Source organism: Sceloporus occidentalis, unplaced genomic scaffold (assembly GCF_023333645.1).
Source record: "Sceloporus occidentalis isolate IW3139 unplaced genomic scaffold, rSceOcc1.0.p SCAF_21, whole genome shotgun sequence".
Taxonomy (NCBI): Eukaryota; Metazoa; Chordata; class Lepidosauria; order Squamata; family Phrynosomatidae; genus Sceloporus; species Sceloporus occidentalis.
In genome coordinates this window covers 8,636,460-8,660,674 of record NW_028317001.1, presented here as the reverse complement: position 1 = coordinate 8,660,674, position 24,215 = coordinate 8,636,460, and the positions used below count along the sequence as shown (strand labels likewise).

At 41.9% G+C, this 24,215-nt stretch overlaps 1 protein-coding gene across 1 annotated transcript; it reads left to right on the top strand.

Moving 5' to 3' along the window:
- Nucleotides 1-3,724: 3,724 nt before the first annotated feature.
- LOC149301545 (uncharacterized) lies at nucleotides 3,725-12,095 on the top strand. Its single transcript, XM_089484314.1, has 3 exons — nucleotides 3,725-3,799; nucleotides 6,141-6,261; nucleotides 10,165-12,095. The coding sequence occupies exons 1-3, from the start codon at nucleotides 3,725-3,727 to the stop codon at nucleotides 11,568-11,570; spliced, it is 1,602 nt and encodes a 533-aa protein (XP_089340440.1). The 3' UTR covers nucleotides 11,571-12,095.
- Nucleotides 12,096-24,215: the final 12,120 nt, after the last annotated feature.

Here is a 24,215-nt window from a genome sequence, read left to right as displayed (position 1 = left end):
GACCAAGAGACAGTTGGGGGAATTGTGTCGGTTGGAGATCGAGAGAGAGAGTTAAAGAGCGGATCTTCGAAGTTAGTCTCAGAATTGGAGGCTTCGGTTTATTTATTGTTTTAATAGCTTTTATAAATTGAATATTATATTCTTACAAATATTGTTCCTGCAAGATTCTTAATATCTTGTAGGACTTATATTTCAGTCATATTTTCTCATTTATATTAAATATCTCCTTAGAGTATGTACTACTCAGGCAGAGGCAGCCATTTTGACCATCTCATATTACCAAGAATGATACATACAAACATACAAACAAACACAAATAAGAAGAATAAGGATAAAACAGAAAAACAAACTGCTTATATTTCAAAAAAGGCAAAACCATATTTAACAGGATAAAAATTTGACATGGGTGTTTCTATCTTTTTACAACCGACTTTGGCTGTATCTGCACTACAGAAATAATCCGGTTTGAAACCACTTTAACTCTCCTGGTCCCATCCTATGGAATCCTGGGATTTCTAGTTTTTGTGGCATGAGAGCTCTCTGGCAGAGAAGGCTAAGTGTCTAAAGGTAAAATCCCAGGATTCCATAGCACTGAGGGTTAAAGACAAACCTATTACTCGCATTTACCATCCGCTGCTTCCAAACTACCAGACAAACTTTTATTTCTATCTCATTCATTTTTTAATTATCTGTTAATAAGTAAAAAGTAAATATATATTGTTCTACTTATACTTATCCTTACAAATAATTTGTTTTCTCTTGCAGTCCTCATTAAAATTGTAAAACACTTGATACAAAATCTCTCTCATTAGATTAGATTCCACAGCACTGAGCAGTTAAAGCGGTGTCAAAGTGCCTTCTTGGGAAAGGGGCTGATGCTGGGGAAAAGAGGAGGAATGCAGAAGGAAAGGAGGCCAGAGGGACGGACGGAGGGCCACCTGCAGCTGGACTGGCCTCCCTGAGCGGTCAAGACCTCAGCTGGGTTGTGGACGATGGACACTCTTAATATTAATATTGATATCTTTCACTATTGATTGTAATCAATCAGGTTCCTCCTTTCAATAGCATCAGGAAAATGTTTAGGTTTTGTTAAGGTTTAGAAGTCCTGTTTGGGTCCCTTCCGACTTTGGGGCCCTTTCATCCTCCATTTTGGTTTCCCTGAAGGCCACAAACTGAAAACTGCCAAGTGCTGAGGCAGAGGCGGCCATTTTGTGTTCTGGTGGCCATTTTGTGCTGCTTGTGACTGTGGGAAATAATGTTCCAGAACCTTCTCTGAGGCCTCATTTGAACAGAGTCCTCTCTTTCTCTCCTGAGGCTCCAGAGTCAGAAGGAGGCCAGGCTCCTTGGGCCAAAAGGAAGGAAGTGTGTCTCTTTGTGTCTCTTTTGTGTCTCTTTTCTGAGAGGGTTTTCTTATTACACAGCTCTGCTCCTTCTGGGGAACATGGGTTTTAATAGGGATCAGAAATAGGGAGGATAGTCTTAATACAAGCCTTATTCTTCTTCTTCACAAACATTGGGCTTTGGCTTCTAAGAGGAGGCTTGTCCCCCCAAAAAGGCCAAAAGTGGCTCCTTTGGGAGGTTTAAAAAGTCTCCCCAGTTTCCCTATTAATAGATTTTCAGAGAAGAAGGAAGGAGACAGACCAGACCATCTCATCTTACAAAGAATGAAACAAACAAACATAGAAACAAACAAGAACAACAAAAATAAGAATTAGACAGAAAAGCAAACTGCTTTTATTTAAAAAAGCAAAACCATTCTTAACCGGATAAAAAATCGACTTGGGTTCTTCTATCCTTTATAACCGACTGAGGCTGTGTCTGCACTACAGAAATAATCCGGTTGGAAACCACTTTTTTTCTTTTGTAATTTATTTATAAACAATCCTTTACAAACAAAAATAAAAAAAATAGCAAGACATTTGCATAACAAATACAGCTACAAAACAAAAAAGTACAAATACCTATAACAAGGTCAGATCCATTCCAGAATAACTATGAGACACAAGGAAGGAAGTCAGGAAAGACCTAGAAAAATGGGGAAATTACACTTATTGCTATTAGGAAAAATGTCACTGATCCAAATGAGTTTACTTCCTGAAATACTGTTTCTGTTCCAAGCGATACCCATCATCCAGAATGAAAAACCATTGAATCTATGGCAAAAGGAAATCTCAAAATTTATTTGGAATTAAAAAAAAGAGCCAGGATAAAAACGAAAATACTTTGTGATGACAAAAGTAGAGGAGGTCTGGGTTTACCAAACTTAAAACTTCATTATGCTGCTTGCTGTTTAGTTTGGATTAGAGAATGGGTTTTGTTAGAGAATGAACAGTTGTTATGTCCGGAGGGTGAACATTTAAGATTTGGGTGGCATGGATACCTAATTTACGGTAAAGAGAAAGTTCATAAAGAAAGCACAAATCATTTCGTAAGAAAAGCTCTATTGAAGATCTGGGGAAAAACAAGTGTAGAATATGTCCAAAAATACTTTTATGGTGTTCGCCGCATAAGGCTCTTTTCGGGAGGAAAAGTATCCAGAAAACTAAATGGTTAAGATACAAGGATGTCCTGAAAGAATCGCAAGGAAAACTAGAGATCAAAACACAAGAAGAACCTAAAGAATCTGGCCTAGATTGTCACTGGTGTCTTTATCATCAAATGAGGGAGAGGTTTAAAATAGATGTGAAATTAGAAGGACTACAAAATGAAATATGGGAATTGTGGAAGCCATGCTCCATGTTCATTCCATGCCTGATGAGAGTGTTGGGTGTGAGGCATTGGAGAAGCCTCCAGCTGTGTTTCTCTAGCCAGAAGCCAAAGGAAGGCATTCTCCTCTGAGGGCCACTGGGGAGGTCAGGAGGTTTCAGCAGATGATGCGCTCATTTCACATCTAGCTACAGGGACATAGCCAGGGTCCTCTCCAATTCCCCATCCCCTGACCCCCCTCCACTCTCACAAGGCATGGAGTGTCAGGACCATGGTCAACAGGTCTGAGGAAATGACAGGCATGTGGCCACTAGATGGAGCTGTTGTGGAAGTCATTGACAGCTCTAGTGGCAGTTAGATGTGTCAGCATTTAAACAGTTTATCATTGGAATGTTGATGCAACTGTCAACTGTCAATCTCAACTGTCACTGAGGAAGAGTCAGACAGTCTGTGCCTCAGAGTGGGTTGTTACTGGTGTGGATGGTGGAGGGTGTCGATGTATATAGTGCTGTACACACTGGAACTTCTTATAGGAATAAAAGCCTCATCTGAGAGAAGATTACAGTGTCTCTTTGCTCACTGAGAAAGCGACAGGTGTTTCTTCAGCTCATAAGCTACTGACTACAGTCAAGGTGGAGAATCTGGTGCCATACGTTAACGTGTTGCCTCACGTGCTGCGCAACATAGCAACGTTAAAAGCGTTTTAACATGGAGTATCTGTTGTGTAGTGGAGCTGCAGTGAATCTATGCTAGGTCCAGGGGGCTTTGTTTGGTGAAGAAGGAGGAAGGGGATATCCACCTCTGCATTGGCCCAAAGGAGGCATATGTCACCTGCATATCTCACTAGCAGCATGCTGTTCTCTGTGTCTTTGAGTGATGCAGGGTTTCTTGACAAACCAAGCACTAACCCTAGTCTCTTTTCTCAGGAACTTCATCTCGGTCTCTTTGTACACAGCATTGGGGCATATTTTACTGGAAGAGACCCAAGTGCAGGGCCACCAGGACCCCTTTCCACCTAATGGCCAGCTCAGAGGCCAAGCGGAGGGAGTTGGGCTCCAAGAGAAAGAGACAGTCGAAGTACAACAACTCTTTGGTGAGTCGCCATCCTGACTGTTAATTTCATTTGTGTCACTGCTAGGCCTGCTCATGAAAGCAAGTGGAGAACATATTGTCCCAGTTTGGCAGAGAAAGTCCTGGTTAATCCTCTATCACCCCACTTTTTCAGAGGCTTTCAAAAATGTCCCGTTCCTTTCTCCTCCTCCCACTTTCCCCCTTTTCCTCAGCTCTCTTGGATTGCTGCAAAATGACTTCCAAGGTGTATGGACCCCTTCAACTCAAAAGGGGGGATAGGAGAGGAGATAGGTTGCCAAGGTCTTCCCTTGCTAGGAGGCTGAGGCAAAAGCAAACTGCTGTGCCCTTCCTAGTTTGTTTGATCTTCCTCATAAACAACTTTGGCCATTCTCACCACCTTCTGGTGTTGCTTGTCCACATGTGCCTTGCTTTTCCTTTCTGTGAAATGTTGGGGATATGGAAGACCATCTCTGGATCTAAATTGGAGGTGGGCCAGTGGCCCTCAAGTCCAGAGTGCTCCCCGAACTGTTTTTTAAAAATGACATTTGCCTCCAAAATTTGGCAAGAAATGGCTATATGCACCATAATTCTCTTGTGGATAAATGTTCTATATGTGTTGGGAATGTCAGTATCCTAATCCATCCTCAATATCCCAGCCATGGCCTAAAGTATACTGTTCATTATATTGTATATTATGTTGAAAATATCTGAGACAAACTGGATCTCAAAGGCAGTACCTTTTTTGCATATGTATGATGGGTATGATGGGCACAAACGGGACAAAGTCTTTAATGAACATCTATTGAGGAAACCTTTCATTAATAACTGACTAACTGTGAAAAAATGCTTTACATTGGACTTTCACTTTGGGTTTCCCCACAGGAGGCTTTTTTAGGCCAATGGGGAAAAGATCAGAAATGGATAAGGTACAGAGAAATATGAACTCATGATAATGAAGGAAATGTTATATTAAGATTAAAGGAAGAAATCATAACTAAACTAGGCCATATGAATTGGTTGAATTATATTCAACTTAAAGAAGGAATCATAGAATCGTAGAGTTGGAAGAGACGACAAGGGCCATCAAGTCCAACCTCCTGCCATGCAGGAATTCACAATCAAAGCATGCCCAACAGTCTGCAAAGGAATCTTGTATCACCTTGAAACCAACTAAAAGGAAGAGATTGGCAACATGAACCTTCATGGCCTGGTGCCCAATTCATCATATGCATGATAGACCTTGTCACAATAGGTTTACCAAGCCAGATTTACAAAGGATAAGAGTTTATTTGGTTTTGAGAAAGAATATAATGAATATTAATGAAAGAAGATGAAAAAATATATTATGTAAAATATATAACATCTTACTGAAAAGATCCCTTGAAGAAGTGGAAATTAAAGATTCTATGACAAAATGGGCACAAGAATTGGGATACAATTTAGACTTGGGAAAATGGGGAAAACTAGATTAAAAACAAAATAAATACTGTAGCACAAACAATAAAAGAAAATTATTTTAAAGTTGTAAATAGATGGTATCAAACATCATTCTCACTAGAAAAAATTATAAAGTAAAGGATAACTGGTGTTGGAGATGCCAAAAAGAAATGGGTACATATTTACATATGTGGTGGCAAAGCACATATATAAAGTCTTTTTGGGTGAAGATTCATTTGGAAATAAAGTTAATATTAAAAATTGATTTTGAGTTCAGACCAGAAATATATCTGTTAAGCAAGACCTCATTACTAGACCCAGAGGAAGAAAGGAAATATTGGGAAATATTATTATACTTAATATCGGCTGCCAGAAGGAGAACAGCAAAGAACTGGAAATTACCTATCACCCCACAAATAGAGACTTGGCAAAACGAAAAACAGGAATTGAAAGATCTAGATAGATTAACAGCATTAATAAACAAGAAGGATATGGTTAAATGGGGAAAGGATTGGGAAGCTGTAAGACTTTATTCAGCGGCTGCTCAGTAAGGAGAGGTACAAGAAACAAAACCTTTCTATTCATACCTAGAGATAGGGGAATAAGATGTTGTATTAAAAGATAAAATTATACAGTTTCTTGTGGAGAGTTATCAGGAATAAGCCTAACAGATTTATAGCTTGTTGATATATGTTTTTATTTATCTTGTTGTAAACATGCAAGCTTTGTAAAAAAAAAAGAAAAAAAAAGATGTATTACCACAATAAAAAAAGGGGGAAAGGCAGTAGCTTTTTGCTTGCTAACAGAATTTAAACTTTATTTCCTGGACTGAATTCTGAAGTGAGGAAATAATATTTGGATGCACCATGTGCTTTCCTCCCCTTTTGCTTAGTCACTCTCTGGATGAGGGCTATTTTCTATTTCAGGTGACCTTTGCGGATGTGGCAGTATATTTCTCAGAGGATGAATGGAATCTGTTGACCAAGAAACAGAGACTGATGTACAATTATGTAATGATGGACAATTATGAAAATGTGGTTTCTGTAGGTAAGGAACCTGAATCCGTTGCTCGTTCTATAAAGACTGAGGGTCCTTTCATACTATATTATCATGTTGCTTTGGTTCCACTAGAATTATAGAATCATAGAGTTGGAATAGACCACAAGGGCCATCCAGTTCAACCCCCTTCTGCCATGCAGGAATACACATTCAAATCACCCCCAAGAGATGGCCATCCAGCCTCTCTTTAAAGACCTCCAAAGAAGAGGACTCCATCAAACTCTAAGGGAGTATATTCCACTGTCAAAGAGCTCTTACTGTCATGAAGTTCCTCCTAATATTTTGGTGGAACCTCTTTCCCTGTGTCTTGCATCCATTGTAGTGTCTCCTTTTCTCTGTAGCAGCAAAAAGCAAGCCTGCTGCTTGCGCAACATGACACTCTTTCAAATATTTAAACATGGCTATCATATCCACTCTTTATTTTCTTTTCTCCAGGATAAACATAACCAGCTTTCTAAGCTGCTCCTCATAGAGCTTGATGGCTTTCATACCCTTCACCACTTTGGTTGGCCTCCTTTGGACATGCTCCAATTTGTCAACATCCTTTTTGAATTGTGGGGCCCAGAACTGGACACAGGATTATTCCAAGTGAGGACTGACCAAAGCAGAATAAAGTGGCACTATTACTTCCCTTGATCTAGAAACTATTCTTGTATTGATGCAGCCTAGAATCACATGGGCCTTTGTAGCTGCCTCATCACACTGTTGGCCCATGTTCAACTTGCGGTCTACTAGGAGTCCTAGATCCCTTTCAAGCCTAGTTTAATTGTGATAGCAACATCCTGTAGAATATTTGAATCTGTGGTTCACTGAGGCACTATTGCTCTCCAGTTTCTAAGGATTCTAAATACTCCATCCTAAACTGCCTATTATAGGATTTTGTAGGAAAAAGCCATAGAGATTAATGCTTTTCTCACCCAAATGGTACTCAGCACATCCCTGGGCAAGTTTCCTACCTCTTTTGGCCCCTCTTCCATCCTTTAAAGGCTCTGGAGAGTCTTCTTGGGGGAAAGACCTCCCTTGGGTCTGCAATGGCTCAGAGAGGGCCCAACAATGGCAAAATGGCCTCCATTTCCCCAAAGGGATGCTGTGGGATGTTGAGGGGCAAAATATTATTTCACTCACCTCCCCCAGGCAATACAATGTGGGGTTGCCCCTGAGGTCTCCTCCAAACCCCATCAGTAGTCCATGCCTGTCTTATAATGTTTTAAGGCTGCTCCCTGGTGCTTGACCATCACCAAAATTGGAGTCCAAGTCCCAGCCCCCTTGCTCTGCCTTTGCCAATGAGTTATTTGTATATTGATTATCCTGCCTTTCTCAACAAATGGGCCTCAAAGTATCCCTTTTATGCATCACACTCTGTGGGTATGTGTCTGTGATAGAGAGACAGAGGGAAAGTTAAAAAATAGAAAAGCAGGGAAGAGATGCTGAAAATGAGATGCTGAAGTGGTGCAGTTGTGCAAGAGGGAAGGTTGGGGAGCAGAGGGAGAAAGGGAAGGGGATCAGGCTATGGGAGCCAGGAGGGGAAGGCAGGAGCAAAGCCAGGATCGCCTAGCTCTGTGCGGAGAGGAAGGGACCTCTGGGAAGGGCCAGGAGAGGGGCCTTGGGGATTGGGAGGCAGCCACCAACCTGACAGATTTTAAGAACTGAACTGGTGAGAACCGGCTCAAGTCCTTGTTTTCAAACATATTAAGGGGTTCCATTTAGAAATTATGAGCAATGTCTATGAATAGAGGAAAAGGCGACAGAAAAATTCCTTTTTCTCTAATGTTTCTTTTCCAACCTGAGCTTCCTTAGCTCCATGGTTGATTCCAGAGGCTCTTTGTTACCCGAAATGCTGGAGTCTGGGGAGGACACTCCCAAATGCTATGCATTTAGGGGAATTTCATACTTCGTTCAAAGGGGAAATTGGGGCAACAGTGGCCTCGGGAGTCATCCCGTCCCCCCCCCCCGGCATTAGGGGAACTCAGTGTATTCTCGAGACCTATTTACATGAATGGTGCTCCGCGCAGTGGAATGTCCGTGCCCGGCACAGTCACAGGCGCCATTAACCCTTATGGGGCACGCCTCCCTTTTTCCTAGTGTGGCTTTTAGTGTATGCTGAAATCCGCCCAAGGCGTGCCCGCATGTGACATAGGTGCACTGTACACGCTTGCACACACATATAAGTGTTCACACGCACACACAAGAACTAGGTAACAAAGGTAGGAGTGGTGAATAGATGTTAGGCTTTGCTAATGGTAATACATAACCTAGATAGAACTTGATTCCAATTGCTGAGGGTCCAGAATGGGGAGAGAAGTCAGTAACTCCCAAGGCAAGTGGAGCTGGTGAGTGTAGTGAGATGTTTAGCAATGTAAACCAACAGAGAGTCTGTCTGCAACAAGACTGAAATATTTATACTGAAATTGTTGCTAGTGGGCAGAACCTGAGTTTTCGATAAGGTTTAAATCACTTTAAAATGTTTTCTGGGTGGGGAAAATATAGTCCAAAATCAAATTGAATGCAATAGGTGCATGGTGCAAATACCTCAGACATAAGGGATTAGAACACCGGTCCTCAGGTCCTTGTTGGCTCTGAATTCCAGTCCTGTTCAAAAGCCAATGTACAGCACAATGTGAGCATGATGCTCCCAGATGCAGCTCAACTTAGCAAAGTATGGAAAAAAAATTCCAGGTACAGGTTTTGGCAATGCACTGACCACTTTTCACACTTAAAAATAAGTCACTGACACAGTTGATTTCATCTGAATCTTTGGGAGTTCTCTATCTTGAGTTGCAAAATAATAAAAGTATTTGCAAGCTCTCCTCTCTGATTTCCATCATGCTCGCCATCTCTTGTATATACAACTCCAATCCAATCCTATACACAGCAATTCACATGTGAGGAGTATACTGTATTGGCTGTGATTCATCTCCTGGTGCCACACAGCATGAAGCATCCTCTGCAGTTAGCTTGCATCATGCCATGTGCTCTGACTTAAGAATCTATGGCAGTCTCACTGGAAATGATGCCACCTGTCAATCAAAATATTTTTACTCATGTTTAATGGAATATTTTTTCAACAGCCCTTTGACTATCAGCTTCCACTGACTCCCTCAAGGTAGTCCCCATCCAGTCTCTTCTTTGCTAGCTCATATGAGTAAGGATACAATCGTTCCATGTATTTAGGGGCATAAGCAGCAGGATCATGCTCAGGTCACCCACTCCAACTTTATTAATTTAATATCAAATAGGTGTTATGGATGATAGGCTTTAAAAGGTTGTGACAGAATAGAGTAAGGCAGAGGAGCCAGATTTTGTTAACAATTCAGATTTATTCAAAGCTAGCTGTCCTCAGTAGAATTCCCATTCTAACAAAACTGAGGCCCAGAGCCAAAGAAAATGGCTACCTTTATAGGAAAACAAACAAAGAAAACTCATCTTCATCACTTTATTGGGCACTTCGCACTCCAAACATATACATTTCCAACAATCATAGTTCAGATACATGAATACATTTAAATATACTTTAAAATACCTTTGGCTACACCCCATTGCCCCTTATCAGATATGGTGGCACTCAGAGGAACTTCTGCCAGTGAAATTACATTCTATATCAGTCTTTTCCTAAGGCTCTTTGTTTCCTTTAAGTGCTTGGACAAATGCTTCACCTTGAACAACTTCACATCTGCCTCCCTTCTGCATTCCACTCTCCCAGAGGCCTCTATTCTAAACTGTGTACTTTGGTTCACTCTCATACTTTATTCCATCTATATATACATTGATTCTTGCATATTACCAAACACTGATATTTGGGTTTCTTCACCTCATAGAGAGGTGGGCTTGGGCTAAAACGTTCCTCTCTTAAATCTGATATTCAGTATTATCTGTCATTATCCTTCTTTACAGAAGAACTTGTCAGTCATGAGAGAGTCCACACATCAGAGAAGCCATACAACTGCCAGCATTGTGGGAAACATTTTGCTTACAAGTCGATCCTTGTCAGGCATCAGAGAGTCCACACCGGAGAGAAGCCATGCAAATGCCAGCATTGTGGGAAATGTTTTTATTTGAAGTCAAGCCTAGTGACACATCAGAGAGTCCACACAGGAGAGAAGCCATACAAATGCCAGCATTGTGGGAAATGTTTTTCTCATCTGTCAACCCTACTGACACACCAGAGAATCCACACAGGAGAGAAGCCATACGAATGCCAGCATTGTGGGAACTGTTTTTCTCAGCTGTCAGCCCTACTGACACACCAGAGAATCCACACAGGAGAGAAGCCATACAACTGCCAGCATTGTGGGAAACATTTTGCTTACAAGTCGATCCTTGTCATGCATCAGAGAGTCCACACCGGAGAGAAGCCATGCAAATGCCAGCATTGTGGGAACTGTTTCTCTCGGAAGTCAAACCTAGTGATACATCAGAGAGTCCACACAGGAGAGAAGCCATACAACTGCCAGCATTGTGGGAAACATTTTGCTTACAAGTCGATCCTTGTCAGGCATCAGAGAGTCCACACCGGAGAGAAGCCATACAAATGCCAGCATTGTGGGAACTGTTTTTCTCAGCTGTCAACCCTACTGACACACCAGAGAATCCACACAGGAGAGAAGCCATATGAATGCCAGCATTGTGGGAACTGTTTTTCTCAGCTGTCAGCCCTACTGACACACCAGAGAGTCCACACCAGAGAGAAGCCATGCAAATGCCAGCATTGTGGGAAATGTTTTCATTTGAAGTCAAGCCTAGTGACACATCAGAGAGTCCACACAGGGGAGAAGCCATACAAATGCCAGCATTGTGGGAACTGTTTTTCTCAGAAGTCACAGCTAGTGACACATCGGAGAGTCCACACAGGAGAGAAGCCATACAAATGCCAGAGTTGTTGGAAATGTTTTTATTTGAAGTCAAGCCTAGTGACACATCAGAGAGTCCACACAGGAGAGAAGCCATACAAATGCCAGCATTGTGGGAACTGTTTCTCTTTGAAGGGAGACTTAGTGACACATCAGAGAGTCCACACCGGAGAGAAACCATACAAATGCCAGCATTGTGGGAACTGTTTTTCTCAGCAGTCAAATCTACTGACACATCAGAGAGTCCACACAAGAGAGAAGCCATACAAATGCCAGCATTGTGGGAAATGTTTTTCTCAGCAGTCAAACCTACTGACACACCAGAGAGTCCACACAGGAGAGAAGCCATACAAATGCCAGCATTGTGGGAACTGTTTTTCTCAGCAGTCAACCCTACTGACACACCAGAGAATCCACACAGGAGAGAAGCCACACAAATCCAAGCAGTGAACCAACATTATTTTTGTAAAGAAGGAATAAAAACTATTTTTCAGTCCAGCGGTGCTAAGAAACGGCCCTTATGATTTTATATGTACGGTTTATCTGTCCATATGTCTGTTTATATTTTAAAGTTATGTTTTGTTAAGTTTAGGTTTTAATTGCTACTAGTATAGATAATTGCTTTGGGTTATAAATTTGGCTGGGGATTATGGGTCATGGTTTAGGTTAGTTAGACGGGGGGCTGGGATTTGTTGGAGCTAGCTAGAATACCAATGATAGCATTCAGAATTTGTGGGATGTTGGCTGAAGAAAGTTGGGGATCGGTAGTAAGAGAAAGGGAGCTATCTTCTTCAAATGTCTGGAGGGAGAGATTGTGCTTGTGAGGAGGATGGCAAAGTGGGGCTGGTTAATAGTGGGGGATGGATGGTGGGGATTGTAGGTGGGGGCTAGGTTTGGTAGAAGGTGGAGTTTTAGGTTTTGGGGTTTCAATATATCCTTTGGCTTGGGGAGGGAAGTTCTGGCTTAAACACTAAATTTCTGACTATGTGTTTTCAATAAAGTTCTTTGCTATTTCAACACATTGGACTCTTTGATGCACAGAAGTTCTGAATTTGCACAAAACTGACACCTTCTTCTCTCCTCAGCCCTCAGCTCCATTCCCAGTTATAAGAACAGGCCGCCAGCAGAATGAACAGCAGCAGCAGTAAGGCCCTGGTGATCCCTGTGCATGATCAGAAGGGGCCTTTCGATGTATGTGTGCTTGCGCAGTCTCACACGTGAAGCCATTGCTGCTTTCACAGTCTGTTCTGAGAGAGGCAAGGAAGTGGGGAGAGCTCTCGTTCTATTGAAGGAATGGCTAGAGGGTCTCCCAGGGGGGGAGGGCTCGGGGTTATAAGAAGGAAGAAAGCCCCTCTTCTCTCCCCAAAGAAAGGGAGCGGGCTTCCCAGGCCTCCTCTCCTTCTTTCTTTCCCTTTGTTCTCCTCAGGGGATTCCTTGAGGCCTAGGTACTTGGTGGGTTATTAGGAGAAAAGAGGGCAGGAGGGACCCTTGGAGAGAGGTATGGCCATGGAGGGGATCAGGATCCAAAGGTAAAAAGGGCTTTGAGGAGCCCCCTTCCTCCTGGAAAGTGGGGCAGAGGAAAGACCCTCCATTCTTATGCCTCATTGGAAATAACATTTTTTGGGTGGGAGGAGTTTTCCCTGGGGTCTTGGGGAAGGGGCTCTATCTGGGCAGGAGAGAAGAGCCCAAATTTAGGACAAAGACAATAGAAGGCAGATGGAGGGACTCAAACCCCTTCTGGAAGAGGGACACCCCCATGGTAACCTCGGAACTAGGCATAGAGGCCCACAAGATTTGGATTTTCCTTCACAACAACCCTGCAAAGGAGGAAAAGGAGAAAGACCTTCAGCCCCTAAAAGATTACCCCCCTCCCGGTTCTGGGAAAATGCTGAAAGGGCCTTGGACCCCCTTGAAGGGATGTAGGTTAAAGAATGGGAAGGAGGAGGGAGGGAGGGAAAGTGCCAAGGGCAGAGAAGCATAAAGGGACTGCTGAAGTGGGGAGCATCTGGAACCTGATCCAGAAATCTACCTCCCAGAACCCATTGTTAGAGCCTACCACAGCTCAGTGTGATGCTTTAAATGACCATTTTGCAGATAAAATCTCTCACAGAAGAACCAACTTCGATACCAGCATAAGATGATGATAATAATAATAATAATAGATTTATTTCTAGGTTACAACAATAAAATACATTGAGATTACAGTAAAATCCAAGAGAAATCAATCCCTATGCCCACCCCGATCCCAATACTAAAACTGGATTAAACAATGATAGTATAAAAACAGTAAAACAGTAAAAACATTCGATTAGAGGCTATAGGCGAGGTGTCCAGTGACTCTGTGAATAAGATCATACTGGATCATTTTGAATCTGTGAGTACCAAGGATGTGGACAAGCTCCTTGGAAGTGTGAAGAAGACAAATTGCCCTCTCGACCCTTGCCTTTCATGGCTGGTCATCCAAGGAGGAGATGCTTTGAGGACTCACCTGAGATATATCATAGATGTCTTAGTTAAGGCTATTTTCCATCTTGCTTAAAAGAAGCGGTGATATGGCCTCTTCTGAAAAAGCCCTCCCCAGATCCCTTGGACATGAAGAATTACAGACCGGTCTCCCATCTTCCATTTCTAAACAAGGTGATTGAGAAGGCAGTTGCTCTTCAACACCAAGTAGTCTTGGAAGAATCAGATTATCTAGACCCATTTCAAACTGGCTTCAGGATGGGATACGGAGTCAAGATTGCTATGCTCACCTTAGATGATCTCCACTTGAGTATTGACAGTGGAACTGTGACCCTGTTGATGCTTTTGGACCTCTCAGTGGCTTTTGATACTAGTGAACATGGCATCCTTCTGGAACTCCTGAGAGAAGTGGGAATAGGGGCCAATGCATTGCAATGGTTCCGGTCCTATTTCTCAAGCAGATTCCAGATGGAGATGCTTGGGGACAGTTGCTCCTCTAAAAAGGAGCTTAAATCCAGCATTCCCCAGGGCGACTTCCTATCCCCAATGCTATTCAGCATCTACAGCGGCTTTCGATACCATTGACCATGGTATCCTTCTGGGACGCCTGGCAGAGGTGGGAATCGGGGGCACTGCGCTCCAGTGGTTCCGGTCCTACCTCTCCGGGAGGTCCCAGATGGTGCAGCTGGGAGACGTGTGCTCCGATGAGAGGGCCCTTAAAACTGGGGTCCCTCAAGGAGCCATTCTGTCTCCCATGCTATTTAACATTTACATGAAACCGCTGGGAGAGATCATCCAGAGACATGGGGCGCGGGGTTATCAGTACGCTGATGACACCCAAATAGTCTTCTCTATGTCTCCGACTGATGCAGTGACTGAGGATGGCGTCTCTCCTCTCGTGGCCTGTCTGGAGTCAGTAATGGGCTGGATGAGGGAAAACCGACTCAAGCTGAATCCAGAGAAAACGGAGGTACTTGTGATAGGTTCCCCTGGTCCAGGAATGGCGGTGGTTCCACCTGTCCTGAATGGGGTCACGCTCCCTGTGAAGGACTCCGTGCGCAGTCTGGGGGTGCTTCTTGACTCGTCCCTTCACCTGACTGCTCAGGTGAATGCGACGGTCAAGAGCACCTGTTATCAGCTTTGGCTCATTCGCCAGCTGCGCCCATACCTGGCCCTGAGGGACCTTGAAACTGTGGTACATGCCCTGGTAACCTCGAGATTGGATTTCTGCAATGGACTCTACATGGGACAGCCCTTGTACCAAACCCGGAAGCTTCAAATGGTGCAGAACATGGCTGCAAGGCTGGTCACTGGCACGTCCAGGGCCAGCCATATAACACCGGTTTTAAAAAACCTCCATTGGCTGCCCATTCGCTTCCGGGCGCAATACAAGGTGCTGGTAATGACCTATAAAGTCCTAAATGGCTTGGGCCCAGGATACCTGAAGGACCGCCTCTCCCCATACATTCCGCCTCGCACCCTCAGAACATCTGGGCAGCAACTCCTTAGGGTTCCCGGGGCGAGGTTATCCTCCACTTCTAGGAGGTCTTTTTCCATCGCCGCCCCGGCCCTTTGGAACACGCTGCCCATAGAGCTCCGCTCAGTTACCTCCCTGGCCCAATTCAAACGGGAGTTGAAGACTCACCTGTTTAAAATCACATTCCCCGACTAAGTCCTTATAGGCCCCCCCACCGTAAAGGCCGCACAGGCAATGGTTGGCTAACCCGGGGGCATTTGTTGTTATTTTATATTGTATTGTATTGTTTGTAATTTTAACATTGTTTTTTGGAATTTTTTATGTATTTTTAAATGTTAGGAACCGCCCTGATCTCACGGAAGGGCGGTATACAAATAAAACATTTATTATTATTTATTTATTATTTACATGAAACCGCCAAGAGGGTTCATCCAGAGGCATTGGGCGGGTGCTATCAGTATGCTCATGACATCCAGAGATATCTCAGTGTCAACTAAAGAAGGCATCTCCCTCTGAATGAATGTCTTGAGGCAGCAATGGGCTGGATAAGGAAAGAAAAGAATGAAACTGAATCCAGATAAAACAGAGGTGCGTGTTGTTGGAGGTCCTAATCTGGGTATGGAGGTTTGTCAACCGGTCCTGGATGGAGTCACACTTCCCCTAAAGGACTGTGTTTGCAGTTTGGGGGTGCTCCTGAATCCATTGCTCCAGATGTCAGCTCAGATAGATGCGATGGCCAAGAATGCCTGTTATCATCTTTGACTGATACACCAACTGCGTCCCTTCCTGGAACCTGAAGACCTAAAAACTATGGTTAATGCGCTGGTAACCTCACATCTTGACTTCTGTAATGTGCTCTACATAGCGCTACCCTTATATCAAGTCCGGAAACTTCAACTAATCCAAAATATGGCAGCCAGAGTGGTCACTGGAAGATCTAGAGGTGACCATATCACACCTATACTAACCTCTCTTCACTGGCTGCCCATTAATTTCCGGGGACAGTACAAGGTGATAGTTATAACCTTTAAAGCCCTTCATGACTTGGGTCCAGCTTACTTACAGGATCCTCTTTTCCCACGCAATCTGCCCCACACATTGAGGTCCTCTAGTAAAAGGTTACTGCAGCCAACCATAACAAGGCTCTCTGCATTTACCCAGAGGACCCTCTCTTCTGCTGCTCCCAGTTTATGGAATGGCCTCCGGAAGAGGTCTGATATATCACCCGTCTTGAAGGCTTTAAAAATGCGATCAAGACGTATATCTTCCGGCAGGCCTTTTCAGATTAACATTACAGCAATCTCCAATTAATTGAATAAATTGTTCAACAACTGCTCTAACTGCCTCTGCTCTGTTTTTAATAATTATTTTAATAATTGTTTAAGAATTTAATTGTATTTTAATGTGGATGGGAGGAATTGGGAGAGTTTTGGATGCAACAATGATAAGTTGCTATTGCATTTTACTTATGCTTTTACTGTTAGCCTCTTTGATCTGTTTGGAGAAGCGCAATAATAATAATAATAATAATAATAATAATAATATGATTTGATAAATAACCAAGGCAATATGATTAAATTAAAAACATTAGAGGAAATAAGAGAAGAAGGTAAACAATGTAATTGGCTTATTTTCAGGCAAATAAGAGAGAGGTTTTTGTTAGATATGAAAACATATGGAATAGAAATAATTAGTACAGAAATACTAGGAAATGTGCTTTCTATAGGGAAAGGTCCACTTGTGGGGAGATTGTATAAAATCCTGTTAAAACATGATATGAAATCTGAAGTGGTTCAAGAAAACATGGTTCAATGGCCAAGAAACCAGGACACAATATTGAGATGGAAGAATGGGAGTTAACCTGGAAAAGGAGGATAAAATACATAGCTTCTCAAGCCCTAAGGAAAAACTACTACAAAATATTTTTTTGAATGGTATTTTAAACATGAAAACGTTGGTTTTCTGACTGCCCAAGGCATTGAATTAATTGGGGGGAAGAGAGTTCAGTAAAAAGTTTGGGGTGGATTTAATGTTGCCCTGCCCTGACCTCTGTTACTTAAAGGATAAATTCTCAGTGGGGAGGAATAACTAACTCTCTTTGCAAGACAGCCAGATGCGAACATGCTGCCCAACTCTAAAACACATGGAAAGCGCATGAGGCTTCTTCTGTACCTTGTCAGTTAGTTCCAGGTCATCCTCTGATTCTATGAGATCCATGTTTCTGCAGCCATGCCAGTAAGATCCCAGCGGCAAATGTGAGTCATCCTCCAATCCGCATTCAACATCCAAATGGGCTCTTTGACTCCGAAGGTCAGAGAAAACCTGTCCATTTGAACAAAGAGTAGAAAGATGAGGTGGTGCCCCTTTTCCATATTGCGGCTTTTCTCCTAAGGCCAAGAACCTATTGCATAAAAGTGTCCCAGACTCACTTGGATGCCTTCCTCTGGGTCAGAAAATTTCTGCTTTGGACTCTGGGTCACGATCGCTGTCTCTTCTTCATCTAACATTATGCCTTTCTCATTCATCTTAAGGCCAGACAATTTTGTGGAGGGATGTTTCTTCTTTCCAAGACCATTGTCTGGAGAAGATTTTTGTTTTAAGTATAAGAACAGTCTAACAAATAAATACAATTTTACCTGAGCAAATTAAGTGAAACTAAGGAGAAGCATCATAGGATCTATCAGGAAGAACTCTCTTCATCATGTAAACTCTTAACAGGTTCGCTAGTGGTCAAGTTGAAGGCAGTTCTTCATTTGTCTGTGTTCAAAGGAGGTTTGTCATAGGCCACCTCCACCGTTTAACTGTGGATGAAAAAGCCCACCAGCCTATATGCCTAGAAAAGAAATTTGGGGCACCTTCCTGGAAGGATTTTTCTTGAACTGCCTCCCAAATAATATGTCTTCTGTGAAAGATTACAAGCCTTGTGTTTTCTAAGGAGCAAAGCTGTGTCTAAGCATTGCCATGGAAGAGGTTCATACATTTCTGCATGGAGTTGAGAAAGTGGAAGGAGTCACAGTTTTCTCCTTCTCTCTTCTTGCTTGATCTTGGGTTCATTTAGTGGAGATGGAAAATTCAGGACAGACAACAGCAAAACAAAAACCACATTTCACACATTTCATGTAAACTTTGACAGACTGTGACTTCCATATTATTGGGGCATTGAATTTCCTCCAGGTTTTCATCCATGGGGCTGGAGCCCATTTCCAAAATAGAGTCAGCACCAGAGAGAGCTCAGACTGAAAGGCAGAGCAGATTCACCAACCCACTAACATGGAAGTCTCCATTCACTACTGTCTATGTGATATAACTCCAAGCCATTGCCCTCCAATGTCCTCTTTCCCTCCCAGTTAACATTTGTAGATTATCCCTTGCAGATCTTGGAGAACGAACTTCCAACCGAAGGAATAGCAGTATCCTTATTTTACTAGCATGTGTTCTTTTTAAATGAACACTTTTGTTCATTCTTTATTTTGTATCCTAAGCCAGCTTGAGACCCATCCATGGGAGAAAGGTGGGATGAAATGTAATAAATAACACAACCATACAGTTCAATGAACGTACAATAGGAATGAATGAATAGGAAGGATGCTTTCAGGTGAGATCAACCAGTCCAACTTGTGATGCCTTCACAAAGCAGGAGTAGGTTCCCCTGTAAGAAAGACAGTACAGTGGTGCCTCGGGATACGAATTACCCACGTTACGAAATTTTCAGGATACGAAAAAAATTAATTTAAAAAAACTGTTTCGGGTTAAGAAAGTTTTTTCGGGTTACGAAAAAACTTTTGGTGCTTTTCGGCGCGATTTCGCACCAAAAAGCGGCTTTTCCCCATTAGCGCCTATGGGGATTCGGCTTGCGAAAGCCTTTCGGGTTACGAAATTGACAGCGGAACGAATTAATTTCGTAACCCGAGGCACCACTGTACTCAAAACACTAAAATAAAATAGGAAACAGGCAAACTAACCCAGAGAAATGCTCTTGTCCTGAGGTCTCTCCTCCTTCTCTCAGCCTCAACTGACTCAACTCCAACCTTGGCCAAGATTCTCAGTTCTTTCCAGGGAAACCAACCAAAGAAACACATTCTCCTTGGTTCCCTCTGACCACTTCTCCATGAGTCCAGTTACATGGGTTACATTTCTCTTAATAGGATGATTTCAACTGCTTTTCAACATTTCACAGTCACATCTCAGGATCCACAGATTCTGCATTTCAATATATCCCCAAAAAGCCAACCTTGATTTTGCCATTTTATGTAAGGCGCATCATACTACAACCCCATTGTTTGTAATAGGACTTGAACATCCAGGGATTTTGGTTACTTCATGGGGTCCTAAAACCAAATCTCAGCAGATACTGAGGTCAAACTGTAAATAATCTTCAAATTCTTTTTACTTTCAGAATAAACAACCATACAATCAATAAAATTACAATTCAAACATACATCACACTTGTTCTTATTTCTGTTCTTATTATTACCATCTACTTCTTCCATCTACATCTTTCTCCTTCCTACCTCCTCTATTCTTCCTTCCTACTACCTTCTTTCTCATTCTTTCCACCTCTCTTCGCCTTTCTCTCTCTCTCCTTCACAACTGTACCACTCTCTTTCTCATCATTCCACTCTACCCAACTCTATCTTCTCCCTTCTACACTTACACATACCTTCAGCTACACACCTAACTTTTTACCACTTCTATCTTCTTTCTCCCTTTCTTTCTCACTTCTAGAAGAATAGGAAAGAAGATCTTATTTCAGCTTCTTCACTTCTAATTTATTCTATACTTTACCATGTATTATAACTTTCCTTTCTTTTTCTATTTCATATTTACTTTACTACTGCACTTCTGTTTTGTTACTCAATTTACATTCTTCTACTCTATCCAAAGCTCAGTTAATACACGGAAAAGAATCTACAATGTCATCTCCTTCTATCTCCTTTGAAGGCTGACTGATGCATTTCTGCATCATTATATACAACAGTGATCACTCCACTCCACTCTTATGCCCTCTAACTCTGGGTGAATATAATAATAATAATAATAATAATAATAATAATAATAATAATAATAATTTATTTGGATCCTGCCTTTTCCTGAAGGAATAAAGGCGGGTTACAAGAAAGAGTAATAAAATACAATATGTGTAAACTATACCTTTAAAATAATAGCCAAACCCTAAGGTCCCTCCCTCCCGCACCCCAGTCCCAATTATAAAAGTAAATTATGGGCATGAACAGAAAGGCCAAAATAAAGCTGCTTCGGGTCACTTTGGAGGTATGCTGTTTAAACGACACATGTATCTTAAGAGGCCAGAAACTGGGCCAATGCTGCGCTCCAGTCTTTAGACTATAGCATGGCTTTAGTATGGCTTCTGGCCTCTTATCATTTAAATAGCATACCTCCAAAGTGACCCGAAGCAGCTTTATTTTGGCCTGTCTCTATGGGCTCTAAGTAAGATAAATTACAACACAGATAGGAAAAAGAAAAAATGGGCTAAAATGAGGGTGGAGAGGCTGAGGGGAGAACTTCTATCTATGCAAGGTAGCCGGGGTATCGGTATCAATAACAGTGTCGGTGACAGTGAAAAGCCCTAATCTGGAAAGGCCTGCTGAAAGAGTCTTAACAGCCTTTTTAAAGGCTTCCAAGGTGGTGATGTGACGGATCTCTTCCGGCAGGTCATCCCAAAGCCTAGGAGTGGCAGAAGAAAGGTCCTCTGGGTTGTTGTAGCCAATCTAGTCTTTTTAGGCTTTAGGAGATTTTTTCCAGTGCAGGGAGGATTGTGTGGAAGAAGGCACTCACCCAAGTAGTCAGGACCCAAGCCATGTAGGGCCTTAAAGGTTACAACCAATATCTTGTATCTTGCCCAGACACTAATGGGCAGCCAGTGGAGGGATTTAAGAGCCTCCCTTTGATTCTCTTGGATCCCTCTCCAAAATCTCATGGCCCCACAGAGACTCCCAAGAGAGGAGAGGAGGCCTGGCAGCCGGAGAAGAGGGGAGGAGGAGGGGGCCTTCCTTGCTTCCAGCCCCCAAAGCTGCCTCCCTACAGAAGACCTTCCAGACCCCCATTCTTGGCTCCAAAATGGGGGCTCTTCCCCCTCAGCTATCCTTCTCACAGAGGAACCAAATTTGGGGGTCCCCCATCGCCTTCTCGAGGCCCCCACCTTGCCTTTCCTGCCAAGGAAACCCAGAAGTAGCCCTTCTTCTTCCTAAGCAGCCAACAGTCAAAGCCACCAGCCTTCTAGAACCCTATTCAGGCTCCAAGCCAACCGTCAGCCTTTCCCAGAATTCCACGCTCTCCCTCCTCCCAGCGGAGGAGACTGGGAGACGGAGCAATGGGTGCAAACTCCAGGGAAAGAGAGTTTGTTTTCTTAAACTTGTAATTTCAGTTGTGTCCCTTTATGAATGGGATTATTATTATTATTATTATTATTATTATTATTAAGAACAATTATGATGATTAGTTTCTTGTTCCCAAAACCACAGAGCCTTGTGAAATCTCAAAGACTGGGTTTATCACACGGAGGTTTCTGCAGCTCTTTGCAGCTCAGATCCGAAGCCACTGCGGGTCCAATGATGCGAATTCAGGCAACAACGTTTTGTGTTATCACACGCGATTCCTTTCTTCTTCTTTTAAATAAAGTTTATTGAGTTTAAAATAAAACATACATACATCTTTCTAAAAAACAACCTACAGCTACATTGACAAGGTATATGATATATCAATATTTGTATGTAGCCTTTTATCCTCAGAGGTTCAACAGTCAGTTCTTTGGCTTCTCCCATCTCAGACCTTCTTCAGATCAGCTCCCTGCTCCTTTTATCTTTCTTATCTCACTCATCCAACTACTCACACTTTCCATGTCTCTTCCTCCTCGTTCATACATACTCTAACCTTCTTCACTTACTTCATCTTCTCTCTTCTCTTTACGAATCTGCCTCTGAATCTACATCTTCTATACACCTTTCTAATCTATCAACTACTTCTTCTAACGTTCTCATCTTCTGCACTAAAAGACTTCCGCCTCCATTGATTTGTAAAGCTTAGTCCTCTCTTGCAATCCACTTCTCTTCTGTCGGTTCAGTTGTCCATTTGAAGTATAAGTTCTAGAAGATGGTTTGTTTACTTATAGGAAATGATACAAATGGATAAACTCTCCTTTAGGATTAAAGAAGACTCCTGGGAGACTGTTCCTAAGGACTGGAGCAAAGCCTTAGACCACATTAAGAAGAAATGGGGTGATATAAGTATATGCTATTATCAGCTAGATCTTGGGATACTATGTTATAGGTTAAAGAGATGATTACTTTTCTCTCTCTGAAAGCATGCTGGAAGAAATCTATTGGTTTACTTTGTTGTTGGAACGGTTTACCCTTTACTATAATTCTGAATTTGGTGAAAATAGTTATCCTTCAAGACTGGCTTGCTCTTTCGATCTCCATTTCTTTGCCTACAGGATCCTGGTGATAGAAACCATATACATTAAGGTTTTCTCATATTTCTTATCCAGATTACCTTCAAACATCCCTAATAACAGCTTCAGGGGTTAATGGAAGTAGGAACCTATAGCTTTGTGACATTTCCAGCATATATTATTTGTATGTTTATGTATTTTAGCCAATTTTGCTGGTGCTAGATGCCATCTGAAATGCATCTTGTACCAATGTTCCCTAATGTTTTGGGCCACTGTCAATTTAATGCTTTGATTCCATGCTTTTCCCCATTGATTTAAATTGATAGTGTGACCACAGTCTTTGGCCCATTTTATCATTGATTCCCTGATTATTTCTTGCTCTGAGTCTCAGCTTAGCAACACCTTTTATATTTTACCATCAGACCTTTTTTATATCCTTTGATCAATAAAAGCTTTTCTAACTCTGAACTATAATCTTTTTTCTCCCATGATTTTAGGTCTTGCTGCGTTTTGGCGTATATTTGTTGATATTCAAACCAATTCAGACTAAAACCTTGTAAGTTTAAATCTTTTTGTGTTTTAATTTCTATTTCTTCCCCCTTAAACTTTAAGAGATCGTCATAAATAATCCAATTCCCTTCTCTCTCCATTTTCGTTCTGCAAATGGCTTCTAAGGCGAGGCCCATTTTGGGAATCCCATAACTATCCCATAACCTTTATACTTGTTCCAAATCCTAAACAACGCATGTCTAATACAAGGATTGTTAATCGAGGGATCTGCTTTTTCTTTGTCATATAAGAGAAAAGCATGCCTTCCAATTCTCATGGTTCTTTATCCTGCAAATTAATCCAGTTTTTAATTAGCCTCATCATATAATTTAATATTTGGAACCATTAACCCTCCTCTTTCCTTTGCGTCTTGTAAGACCTTTAGTTTTGCTCAAGGGTTTTCCCTCCCAAATGAAGTCTGTTAAATCCCTTTGCCAATTTTTAAGCATTTTCTCTGGGATTATAATAGGGAGAGTTTGAAATAAAAAGAGGATTTTAGGTAATATGTTCATTTTAATGGCACCTATCTTACCTAAGAAGGATAAGTGCAGTTTATTCCAATTATTAATTTCATTTTAATTGTTTTTCCACAGAGAGCCATAGTTATTCACAAAGAGTTCATTTGTTTTATTTGAAATAATTAATGCTAAATATCTAATTTTCCCTTTAACTTCAATTCCATTGAATCCGGTTACTTTGGACATTTGGTCTTTATTCGTATTTTTCGTTAAAATAGCGGATTTTGGTAAATTCACTCTGAAACCACTAAAGTCTCCAATGTTTTTAGAGCCTTGATAAGCTTATCTGCGTTATCTAAGGGCTCCTCTAGATCTATAAACAAATCATCCGCATAGGCTTTTATTTTATATGTATGTTTGTTAATTGTTACTCCCTTCAAATCAATATCCAGTTTTACCTTCCTAATTAAGATCTCAATCACAACTAAGAAGAGAAGGGAACATAAGGGGCATCCTTGACGCGTTCCCTTTTTAATTGGAAAGGAGGGGGTTTTCTCTCTATTTCTTAAAATATTAGCCTTTTGATCCGAATACAGTCTCTCTATCCGTCTACGAAAATTATGTCCTATATTCATTGCCTCTAAGATTTTAAAGATTGTGTTCCAATTTACAGAATCGGATGCTTTTTGTAGGTCTAAAAGAAATAAACCCGGCTGCTTGCCATTATGTCTGATAGT

Excerpts from the sequence above, each read along its gene's own strand:
- LOC149301545 (XM_089484314.1), top strand. The coding sequence starts at position 3,725 with ATGGCCAGCTCAGAGGCCAAGCGGAGGGAGTTGGGCTCCAAGAGAAAG. Across the intron at positions 3,800-6,140 it reads CGAAGTACAACAACTCTTTG|GTGACCTTTGCGGATGTGGC; the intron begins GTGAGTCGCCAT and ends TTTCTATTTCAG. Across the intron at positions 6,262-10,164 it reads TGAAAATGTGGTTTCTGTAG|AAGAACTTGTCAGTCATGAG; the intron begins GTAAGGAACCTG and ends CCTTCTTTACAG.